This window comes from Dermacentor albipictus, unplaced genomic scaffold (assembly GCF_038994185.2).
Source record: "Dermacentor albipictus isolate Rhodes 1998 colony unplaced genomic scaffold, USDA_Dalb.pri_finalv2 scaffold_30, whole genome shotgun sequence".
NCBI lineage: Eukaryota > Metazoa > Arthropoda > Arachnida > Ixodida > Ixodidae > Dermacentor > Dermacentor albipictus.
The window spans coordinates 269,120-281,296 of record NW_027225584.1 but is presented as its reverse complement, the minus strand read 5'-3'; the positions used below and the strand labels follow the sequence as shown (position 1 = coordinate 281,296).

The following is a 12,177-nucleotide window of genomic DNA, read 5'->3' as shown; positions in this document are numbered from 1 at the left end:
CCCCCCTCGCCCCCCCCCCCTGGCGCCTCTCTTGCTGAAGGTGCTCTACAAATGTTCTTATCTTACTTGAGGTCCTCAGCCAATAATTAAAATGCTTGGTCATGAAACTTAAATAATGAGCGAGGTATGGGGAAAAAAAATGGCCTGAGGTACCAGTGCGAATTGTATGCGTGCGTTTGAATTCGCTTCCAACGCGCCTTTAATTTTTAAAATCTTGGCTCAAGTTACGTGGGACGCCCTGTATATAGCTGGACGATATATGAGGTCGCAAAGACAATCTAATGGAGTTACGAGGAATTACTGGGCAAGCGAACGCACGAAACGCACGTAAGACAGACGTGGAAGCACAGGTGGAATAATTTTTTACTCCTCCGCGCTCTCTAACGCCTCCTAACGCGTGGCATGGACCGGGACCGCCCTGTGCGAGACATCCCAGTGGGACTCTGCGGGCGGGCGTCGATGACCCGTATGGTGCGGCTGGAAGGGCGCGCTGGCTCCCTGATGAGCCGTATGGTGTGCACCTGTGCCTCATCCTCGTCTTCGTCGTCGCCACCGCCGGTCAGCACGCGCACATCTCTGGCCGACGACTGCTGCTCGGCGCCATTTCGCAGGTACACCACCGCGTCGTTGTCGTCCGCCCTGACGAGCCGTACCTGCGCTTGCAACCAAAGGTTCAGCGACCTTTCACGGAAGGCTCAGCCTTCGACCGTGCGTAGAAGGTCACCACGTATACCAGAGAGCCGATCTGCCTCTGCGCATTCCTCTGGCCGGCTGCTGCTTTCCAACGGGAGTGAAAGCAAGAGTCTGCATGCTCGGATATTTAAGTGCATGTAAACGTATCTCAGTAGGTAAGTCTTAGGCCGGAGCCCTCCATTTCGAAGTCTTGAACGTAAAATTACTTAACCTTAAAGCGCAGGACTTTTCACTTTGGTATATCTTACTGCTCTTGTGCAAGTCCGCACCACCAAGTCAGTAAAGAAATAGATAGATAGATAGATAGATAGATAGATAGATAGATAGATAGATAGATAGATAGATAGATAGATAGATAGATAGATAGATAGATAGATAGATAGATAGATAGATAGATAGATAGATAGATAGATAGATAGATAGATAGATAGATAGATAGATAGATAGATAGATAGATAGATAGATAGATAGATAGATCCATTCAATCGACCGACTTGGTGGCTCGGGGTTGAACAAGAACTATAAGATATACCAAAGCGAACAACACTGAGCTTTATGCATATTCTCGTTCACGTGTCGCAATAAGACTGTATGCCGGTGGCGCATGGAGGAAGGTGGCGGCTAACCGGGACTGCTTGGTTGTGACAATTTCGGCTTTTTCGCATGTCAATACTGTTGGTATACCAACACTAAGCACTCTGACTTGGCTATTCTTTCTTATTCCCCATGTACTTGCACTACCAACATCGTCCGCCATATTTTCGGGCCGTCGCTAAGTTGGCTAAGGCCCAAACAACGAAACGTTCCTTTCCTTCGAGCGCTTCCTAACCTTACGTGAGGCCTCCTTACAGCGAAAGACCGATGGCGGAAGCAAGCGTACTCTGAAAGCTCCCTTCACCCGTCCTCACGTAAGGAGTGGTTGCCGCGTGCATGGGTTCGAGAGTATCTCTTAAAAGCTTTACGCGAACACCACTATTCAATAAAAAATGTTGTATCGTCGCACAATCTTTAAATTGAAGAGCTAATATAGAGAAGCGTGGACGCTTTCCTCTAGTTTTGTTTACTAAACTTTGAAAAAAGTAGCGCATCACAGTGCAAAACTTGATGTGTTCCATCAACGCTGGCACGTCGGCGTCGTGCAACGCCTAGTAACGCCCAGCAACGCATCCATGCCGCACGCGTGACTGAAACGAACATGCCTGGCAAGACGTACCGTGCTCGCGCTTCTCCGCAGGTGGGCGACAGCGCGCATGCGCAAGCAAAGGTCACGTGGTTAACCAGTGAGGTGAAGCGCTCGTTCAGGGCCAGGAGCGGCGTAAGGACGCATGAAGGTAGCTTTGTGGCTACCTTATGCTGAGGAAGCACCAAGGAAGCCTTCACCGAGGGCCCCTCAGTAAGGAAGCTTTCAGAGTGACATTAGGTAGCCTCACCCCAATGAAGGCTTCCTTAGTGAGGAAAGGAGGGTTTCATTGTTTGGCCCTAGATTACAGCATCAATTGAGGCCAGCGCTAGGAACTTGAACGCTGGCACTTGTGACTTGCGCGCGTTTCGGTGACGCCGAGAGGGCACTGCCAACCGGTGAGGTAACAATACATATAGTTCGGGAAGGGGGTGAGGGTGGTCGGCCTGGTGCAAAAGAAGAAAAAGATAACAAAATGAAAATGTAGCCACGTGATGACATTCCCTTGCACCGCAACAATTATGTTTTGGTTGGGGAACGCGGAAACAAAGGAATGCGACCACAAGCGAGTGTCTAACTTAGGCGTCTGATGCCACGACCGAAGGATCGACCGAATAAGATACACCGCCGATTACGATACTCCATAATGTTAAATTGGAGTGCAGTTCTATACGTGTTTTCGCCCTATATTGAAGCGTCGCACAGACCACTGCGCTGACTGGCAGCGCAGCTACGCGTGGCTCTGTACAGGGTGTCCCAGCTAACTTTATCCAGAGTTTAAAAATGTGCGAATGCCACGTATCTGGACAGAACGAAGGTAATGTTGTCTGCCGTGGCTTGGAAACACTCAGATTATTTTTTCATTCTATCTAACTACAGAATTAGTCGTAATTAGTTAATTATCTATGGGTTCTCAATATTATAATTAGATGAAAGTGTCAATGAGAAAATTGTAGAGCAACATGAGAAACTCCCGATACAGATTTATGTTGCTCAATACGTGCTACACAAAAGTGTTTGCATGAAAGCCCGAAAATGCACGCAAAGTGCCTCGAGAGGCCAGCGCGGCAATTTTTCGTGCATTTGCGGGCTTCTTTCATGCTCGGAAAAACACTTTTATGTATCTAATTAGGCGGAATGAAAAAATAATTTGAGTATTTCTAAGCAACGGCAAACAACATTACCTTGCTCCTGGCCAGCTATGTAGCATTCACGTATTTTAAACTCTACAGCTAAAGTTAGCTGGGACACCCTGTATATTGACCAGCCATACAGTCGTCGCTTCCCGTAAAGGCCGATCCACACGACGGACCAAATTGCTCTTTTGGACCGCGGTCCGCGCATCACGTGACAGGACGTCACCAGTTCGTGCGTACCGCCGTTGGCCTGCACAAGACCACGGCCCTCGCGGTCCAACAAATCGCCGAGGCTTTTCGGGCCGATTTACGCTCGAGCCGCCCATCGCCGCAAGCCGCACCTCACGCGTGCGGTAGCGCGAAAGATTGCACGTATCAAACACTTGTGCACAAATTTCGGTTCACATTGTGTTTGTGTTAGGTATACACTGTGTACACAATGTAAACGGTAATTTGTGCACAAGTGCTGGATTCGTGCAATTTTTCGCGCGACCGCAAGCGTGCGCGGTGCGGCTTGCGGCGATGGGCGGCTCGAGCGTAAATCGGCCCTTCCCGCTTCAGTTTTGGCGGCGGACCGCATGCAAACCGCAGCAATTTTGACGTAGCCAACGAATGTTGTGCGGCAACAGAGTGTCTTCAGCCAAATCTAATCTAGTATTCGGCTCAGCAAAAGCCAGTCAAGCCAGTCATTTCATGTCCGCCGTTCCGCATATACACGTGCGTGCAGCAGACATATTTTTTCAAAACCGCGTCCTCTTGGAGTGACGTGGAGGTTTTTTATATTGTATCCCTCGTTGAGCAGTTCCCGGCTTTGTGGGAATCGAGCCGGAATGATAACTATGATAACACTCTCGCCGAGAGTGCAGCTGGTTGGTCTGTTCTGCCGTCTGCTATGGCGGTCCGCCGTGTGGATGTGCTTTGCGCAGGACCGGACCGCGGCGGGCCGTGACGTCGCATCACGTCACCGATCGGCCCGCAGACTTGGTCCGTCGTGTGGATCGGCCTTTAACTGCGCAGCTTATGCAACCGTAATCTCTACTGGGAAGCACTTGCGGCGAACGCTATGCGCGAAGACGAGCTGTCTCATTTTTTTCTTTCCCCCGCACTGACGGCGCCACCTTTGCCGCGATGCGCGAGCGTGAGCTCCATCTGGTGGTGCTTCAATGTAGATTCCTCTGCTTTCCTCTTTATGCTTCCGCTGCATGCACCTTCTCTTCCGCTTTCCTCATCGCGCTCTCCTCGCTCTCATCACCTTTCATCCACCGCTGTGCTCCGCGTTCTGTTTCATCTTTGGTTGTGCTCGTTCGCTCGGTTACGCCGAGGTACGACACCGAGGCACGCCGATGGTCAACGCAGGAATGGGCGCCTAGGAGCTGTGCTCTAAAGGAAATGATGATGATGATGATTTGGGATTTTTATGGCGCAGCAGCCGTGTAGACTATAATGCGCCAAGGAGATGTTTTTCGCATTATCTTATTTGTTTAAATGCTGTAAAATGGTGTCTCTAAAGGAAAGTGCAAGGCTTGGTCTGCACAGCATCGTGCGCATACAGCCCGACGTCGTACACCGGCGAGACGAAAAAGAAAGAGGCGCCGTATATGTCTCACCAGAAGGCCGACCTTAACTGTGCCTTGTGGGAGTGGAGAATGGAAAGAATACAGTTGAAGAGGCAACAGAGGATGGAGAGTGTAGAGAGTCGGAGGGGGCTGTAGGACCACTCTTGTGTTCTCTATTCCGGCTGCTGTTTGCGCTATTTGTTCATTTAATTTTGCGTACTCTTTTTTACTTCCCTGCATATCTCTTTTGAGCAGGGCTCTCAATTGTAGACTAATACGCTTATGATCACTTCCGAGGATGTACTTCTCCTCTTCGTCTATTTCCATTATTGCGAGCTTGCTATACATCCCCTGCGACATCAAGCAGTAGTCAATGGCCGTTGATTTGTCCCTGACACTTAACTAGGTTGTGTCGCCCACAGAAGTCTAGCATCAACTTCCCGCGACAATCTGTGTATCCATCCAGATCCTCGATGTAACCATTCATGCCACCCAGCAGACAAATATCGGCACCTTCTCCAAACTGCTCTATATTGTCATTGAGACACTTCACTAGATCCTTGTTCTCTTGCCTGTATTTGTCACCTGTCCCTAAATAAACTACTCCTAGCCTTGTCTTTTTACCGAAATTGTACCTGATACCCAGACATGTTCTTTGCAAGTTGACTTTATTCTTTGGCAATTTGTTCCTTGATGTATCAGCATACCTACTCCTTCTCCGTTCCTCTCCCTTGTTGTTCTGCTGCTCCCTTCCCAGACGTAGCCCTCAATAAACGGTTGGTCTTCTAGATGCCTCAGATGTGTTTCGCATAGCACGTAAACACCTACTTCTTCGTCCTTTAACTGCTGTTCTATTTATAACCACTTCGCTCTCTTTCTACCGCCTTGCATGTTTATGTACCTGATCCTGGTGTTAAATTTATTTTTGTAGTTTTCTTCCTGGACCACCTAGTGGCCATTTTATTGCCGTCAGCCTCTAGTGTTGCACTTTCTACATTGTTTCTACCTACCCCTACGCCCTAGCCGCAGTGGATCCCCTAAAAAAGCTACTGCCCGGCCTGCCAGGCGCCAGCCGATCTCTGCTCCAAGCCTTTCATTAAAGTGGATGCCATTTCGTGTAAGGCCTCCGCCAAAGCTTGCTCTATGCACTTCCCTGTTTATGTCTGCCACTTCAAGGCCTTTTTCATGGCTTAGCTTTCTTATCTCCCGATCAACAGCCACAACGTCCTTGGTAATTTCTCTGTTAGAGATGTCAGCGCCACCTATCGCTGCAGTCGGGAAATAGCCTCAACGACGGCATATGGCCACTGAGATCCAAAGATCTGGCCGGCCAACTAAAACTGTGAATGACGTGCGCTGCTTAAGGCCGATCCACATGACAGACCAAATTGCTCTTTTGGACCGTGGTCCGGGCATCACGTGATAGGACGTCACCAGTTCGTGCGGACCGCCATTGGCCCGCGCAAGACCGCGGCCCTCGCGGTCTAACATATCGCCGCGGCTTTTCCCACTTCAGTTTTGGCGGCGGACCGCATCCAAAGCACAGCGATTTTGGCGTAGCCAACGAATGTTATCCGGCAACAGAGTGTCTTCAGCCCACGGAGGAAGGAAACTACGGAGAGGCCCTGACGTCACTCTTTGTGAAGCAAAAGTGAAGCCGGAAGTTGGCGTTGCTCATGGCGATGCTCCGCCTTTTGTGCCACCCTCCTCTCTTGTTTACATCTTTCGCGAAACCACGCCGCGCTACGCGTGGTATCGCGCGCGGAGCGCGCGCGCTCGCGCAACATCCGGCAGAGCACGGTGCAGGTAACACAGCGCGACAAGACACGGTGACTAACGCAAACCCGCCCACACAGCGCCTTTGCCACGGCACGAAACCTACAAGAGCAACACGTGTGAGCGCTCAAAATCAGAACAACGCCGCCATTGTGGCCCAAAAGGCGTGGCCATACAACAAAAAAATAAAAAAGCAGCAAAAAAATGAGAACCTACTACGTCATTTCCGCCACACTTTTCTCCTAGCGCGCGGAGGGGGTAGGGCCTCTCCTTAGTTTCCTTCCTCCGTGCTTCAGCCTAATGCAAACTAGCTTTCGGCTCAGCAAGAGGCAGTCGTTTCATGTCCGCCGTTCCGCCTACCCGTGCGGGCAGCAGATATATTTTTAACCATGTCCTCTTGGAGTGACGATGAGTTTTTTTTTTATTTGTGTATTCCTCGTTGAGCAGTTCCCGGCTTTGTGGGAGTCGAGCCGGAACGATAATGATGGTTGGTCTGCTCTGCCGTCTGCTATGGTGGTCCGCCGTGTGGATGTGCTCTGCGCCGGACCAGAGTGCGGTGGGCCGTGACGTCGCATCACGTGACCGATCGGGCTGCAGACTTGGTCCGTCGTGTGGATCGGCCTGCCGATCCGCACGACGGACGGCACGAATTGGTGACGTCCTATCATGTGATGCGCGCACCGCGGTCCAAAAGAGCGATTTGGTCCGTCGTGTGGATCGGCCTTTAGCGTACGCTACACTATAGCGGATAGCGTATGCTATAAGTTGCGTAGGCTATATAAAAGACACAACGTGATGCACCAACTGACCCAACAGTCAACGATTCTGAACCTGTAAAGATATTTGTCTCTCTTCTCCCCCTAACATTTTGGTGGAGTTTGCGGACTCTTACAGGTTCTTTATTTCAAGGCCTGCGAGAGCGCCCTGTCAAATGAGGAGAGCTTTGCTTTTCATGAACGAAGATAATTAAAACTGAACAAAGTGACCAAGGTGCAGTGCAACAAAACGTCCCAACCGTTGTCTGAGCTGTTGCAACTCGCCAATTTAGTGAGTATGGTGAATATTATGGATATTGTTCTCACCTCGGCGGCTCGCATGCTGGGTCGCCGTGGGTATCGGAAAATTCTGGTGGCCGCTCCTCTGGCGTCTACCTCGCAGAGGGAGCTCGATGACGACGACGACTGGACGCGACGAAGGCGCACCAACTGTGTCGGCGACTGCGGCGTGCTTCGGAGGACGCGCAAATGGGCCGGGGACTGCCGTTCCTCCGGCTGGCGCAACTCAATGGTGCGTACGCAGCTGCGCCTTTCCTGCTGAATGGTCAGCGGGGAGTCTCGCCCGTCCTCCTGGTGCCCGCTGACAGTTTCGATGGGCAATCGCAGCGACTTGACAGAGCGCAATTGAGGTGCAGCTGCCGACTCCATCTGGTGCACGAGAATTGTTTGAGTTGCTGGAGCCGCTTCCTTGATGACGTGCACTTCGGTTGGCGGAGCTTCTTGCTCGTGCACGTGAATTGTCTGTTGGACTGAATTTGGTTCCTTGATGACGTGCACCTCAGGAGGTGGTGCTGGTTCCTTCTCGTGCACGTGGATGGTCTGAGGTGGCGGGGCTGGTTCCTTGATAACCTGAACAGTGGGAGGAGGTGCGGGCTCTTGCTGATGCACGTGGACTGTTTGCGGCGGAGGCGCAGGTTCTTTGATGACATGCAGTTCGGGAGGCGGCGTCGGTTCTTGTTGGCGTACGTGAAACGTCTGAGGGGGTCCAGCGGGTTCCTTGATGAGGTGCAGTTCAGGAGGAGGCGCGGGCTCTTTTTGGTGCACGTGGAAGGTCTGAGGAGGCCCTGCGGGCTCCTTGATGAGGTGCAGTTCAGGAGGAGGCGCAGGCTCTTTTTGGTGCACGTGGAAGGTCTGAGGAGGCCCTGCGGGCTCCTTGATGACGTGCAGCTGAGCGGGCGGAGCTGGTTCTTTCTGACGCACGTGGAATGTTTGCGCTGGCGGAGGTGGTTCCTTGACGAGGTGCAACTGCGGCGGTGGAGCGGGTTCCTTTTGCACGACGTGTACAGGGGGCGGCACCGGCGCGGCCTGCTTGACGATGTGCAGTTGCGGAGGAGGGGCTGGCTCCTTCTGAATTACGTGGAACGTCTGGGGCGGTGGTGCAGGTTGCTTGATGATGTGGATCTCGGGGGGTGGCGCTGGCTCCCTCTGTATTATGTGCACGGGCATCGGCGGAGCACACGGCTGTTTGATGACGTGGATTTGTGGCGGGGGCGCAGGATCCTTCTGGTGGATATGAAACGTCTGTGCTGGCCCCGCAGGTTCACGAATCAGGTGGAGCTGCGGAGGGTCGGCCGGTTCCTTTTGGTGGATATGGAACGTCTGAGGCGGTCCCGGTGGTTCTTTTATAACGTGCAGCTGCGGAGGCGCCGAAGGCTCCTTTTGGTGAACGTGGAAGGTTTGCGGAGGTTCTGCGGGCTCCCGGATAAGGTGCAGCTGAGCTGGCTCTGGAGGTTCTTTCTGATGAACATGGAAAGTCTTGGGGGGATCGGGAGGCTCCTTGATGATTCTCAGTCTGGGCGGAGGCGGGGGTTCTTTTTGGTGCACGTGGAAAGTCTGTTGTGGAGACCCGGCGTCCTTGAATACCTTCAGCTTCACTGGTGGCGGTGAATCTCGGTGCACGATGACGGCCTGAGTAGCCAACTGCTTCTCTTCTCCGGTGATTCTTATCTGCGTATCGGTGTCGGACTCGGCTCTCTTGACCAGGTACACGCGTTTTTCTTCCTCACTTGTGGAAACTTCTCCCTCGGTGATCACACTAACATGGGGTGCAGGCTCGGACTGCCGTCGGTAGATATGGACGGTCGGCCGCTCTGTCTCGGAGGACGACGACCGCTCCGCGTTCCCGCCGGAAGCACAGGCAAGCACCTGCGAGGCGGGCTTCGAAGCCCTCTTCTGCACGATGCGCACGGCGTGCCCGGATGACTCAGACGGCGAATCTTCGATGACGCGTATAAGTTGCCGAGACGAAGGCCTTGAGCTCGGAGGGATGACGCGCAACACCCGCGATTGTCCCCTACCGTCTTTCACAGGAACAACGTCCTCGGACGGACATTCTTGCAGTCGCACGACGCGCAGTGCGCGGGATGATCTGCGACCCTGCATGACGCCAGTTCCTCGCTGCCACAAGACGAATGTCGGCGAAGTGCGAACCGAATGGCAGCCCCCGGGACTAAATTTAGGCGCGCCTCACGATGCTCGAGCTTCGTGTGCGAGGTCTTCAGCAGCGGCAGCACTGCGACGGCTCTCCGCTATGCCAGCAAAGCCTACCTGTTTCGGCCCAGCTCACTGGCGCAGCGGCAGCTTTGCGTCCTATGCAGTCGCCACTCCGAAGGCCAGAGGGGCGAATTCCGTGCTAAGCCGATTGAGACCGCCGTTAGCGCCAGGTATAAAACGGCCCGTGCCCCTCGCTTCACCGAGCACACCAGCGACGTCAGTCGTGGCTGATGGTTGAACAGAGGAAGACGAAGTGCTTTGACCTAGTTTGTGCGGGATAAAAAGAGAAAATAATTGTTGCAGAAACGATGAAATATAATTAATTAATTAAATTATTTATTTATTTATTTATAGTACCCTCAGGGCTTACAATGAAGCATTTCAGAGGGGAGGGGCTAATAAATACAGATAAGTATGCAAGAAAGGAGAAAGAAAACACGAATACTAATTAGATGACAATGCATGGTACAACGTAAAAATAACGCGAGAGCGACACAAAAAAAGCATATTACGGTAAAAAAAATAATTATACAAAGAAAAACGGAAAACTTCGGTAATACAGATTAAATATAAATACATGGTATATCGGACAAGTTAGAGTGAGACAATGAGCACAGAATGATAGAAAATAAAGCATAATACAAAATACACTGTTTGTAGATTAGGTAGATAATAAAAAAGAAAACTTATAAACAATACTGATTAGGAGAAAACGGAATCGCTTCATTGTACATTCACATCGAGGCATACTAGACAATATTAGTAAGTGCCTTACGGAAGCTATCTGTGTTAGTTATATTGACTAGTGGGTCCGGTAGGTAATTCCATTCGTGGCATGATTTTGGAAGAAATGAATTACCATAGGTACACGTTTTGTGGAATGGGATGTTCACTTTATGACGATGGTCCAAGCGTGCAGAAGTAAAAGAGGCTGGTTCGATAAAGCGTGACTTGAGTGTAGGAATTAAGTGGTATATTTTATGGAACAGACAAAGGCGAGCGATTTTTCTTCGTTTGGAAAGGAGAGGTATGTTGAGGGCAAGTCTGATGCTAGTTACGCTTGCTGTGCGCTGGTAATTGTTAAGAATAAAATGAACGGACCGATTCTGCACAGCTTCTAAGCTGTAATTAATGTTAATTGATGAGGGTCCCATATTGAGGATGCATACTCTAGATTAGGCCGAATGTAGGTGACATATAACTGTTTTTTCAGGGAAGAAGGTGCGAGTGAAAAATTTCGTTTAAGATAGCCCAGCATGCGGTTAACGTTTGATGTAACGTGTTCGATATGTCGTTTCCATGGGAGATTATTTGTAATGTGCACTCCGAGGTATTTATAACAAGATACTGATTCAAGTGGGATGTTGTTAAGATGGTAGTTATGAAAAGATACTTGGCTGCGTGAGATTCTCATGAATTTACATTTTGAAGTGTTAAGATTCATGTGCCAGCGGGAGCACCAGGTTGTAATGTTATCAAGGTCTGATTGTAATGTAACCATATCAGAATCATTAGTTATTTTTCGGTAAATTACGCAATCGTTGGCAAACAAACATATAGAGCTAGTGATTTGATTAGGCAGGTCGTTAATATAAATGAGGAAAAGTAAAGGCGTCAACACAGAGCCTTGAGGTACACCCGATTCTACTGGCACCTCTGGTGAGTCATTGTCATTGATGGTTACATATTGGGTACGATTACAAAGAAAGCTGCAAAGCCATTTGAATATTAAAGGGTCACTATTTAGAAGGCTTAGCTTATAGATAAGTAACTGGTGATTAACTTTTTCAAAGGCTTTAGAAAAGTCTAAAAAAATACAGTCCGTCGCAAAACCCGAGTCCAAGAACGCATGCAAGTCATTAGTGAATGTTATTAGTTGTGTTTCACAAGAAAAAGATTTTCTGAAACCGTGCTGATAACGGCTAAAAAATTGTTTGATTCAAGAAAGTTTACAAGGTGAGTGAAAATGATGTGCTCAAAAATTTTGCAGGGTACCGAAGTTAAGGAGATGGGTCTGTAATTCAAAGAGTGATGTGGGTTTCCCGATTTAAAAAGTGGGGTAACCTTACCGGTTTTCCAATCAATGGGTAGGGCACTGTCGTTAAGTGATCTAGTAAACATAAAGGTAAGTATGATGGAGCTGTATTCTGCAGTGTTTTAGAGAAACTTGGAATTATTACCGTCAATACCACATGACGATGACCGCTGTATCGTGAAAATTCTGGCTCGGATACCAGCTGGGTCCAGGGTAATGGGATACATCGCCGGAAAGTTAACGGATGTAAAAGGGGGATAGTCACCTAAATTTTCTGTGCAGAATGATTGGGCAAACGTGTTGTTTAGTACAGAAGCGCAAAGATGACTCGGAACTTGATCGCCTGAATCGTTTACGAGACTTATAGCGCTATCTTTGGTACATTTCATAACGTTCCAAAAGCGTTTTGGGTTAGTTTTTATCGGAGACGGTAGGGTTGAGTTAAAGAAGTTAAATTTGGACGTGTTTAAAGCGCTTGTATAGGTTTTTGTAGCGGATGTATATGCTAACCATCGATCAGCGTTTAATGACC

The 12,177-nt window shown here is 49.9% G+C and overlaps 1 protein-coding gene across 1 annotated transcript; it reads right to left on the bottom strand.

Moving 5' to 3' along the window:
- Nucleotides 1-345: 345 nt before the first annotated feature.
- LOC135908427 (involucrin-like) lies at nucleotides 346-9,837 on the bottom strand. The gene is made up of 2 exons (XM_065440202.2): nucleotides 7,424-9,837; nucleotides 346-653 (listed from the first exon to the last, which is right to left on the bottom strand). The coding sequence occupies exons 1-2, from the start codon at nucleotides 9,497-9,499 to the stop codon at nucleotides 381-383; spliced, it is 2,349 nt and encodes a 782-aa protein (XP_065296274.1). The 5' UTR covers nucleotides 9,500-9,837; the 3' UTR covers nucleotides 346-380.
- Nucleotides 9,838-12,177: the final 2,340 nt, after the last annotated feature.

Coding starts and splice junctions, on each gene's coding strand:
- LOC135908427 (XM_065440202.2), bottom strand. CDS start 9,499: ATGCAGGGTCGCAGATCATCCCGCGCACTGCGCGTCGTGCGACTGCAA. Junction 654..7,423: donor CCAGCATGCGAGCCGCCGAG/GTGAGAACAATA, acceptor TTGCAAGCGCAG/GTACGGCTCGTCAGGGCGGA.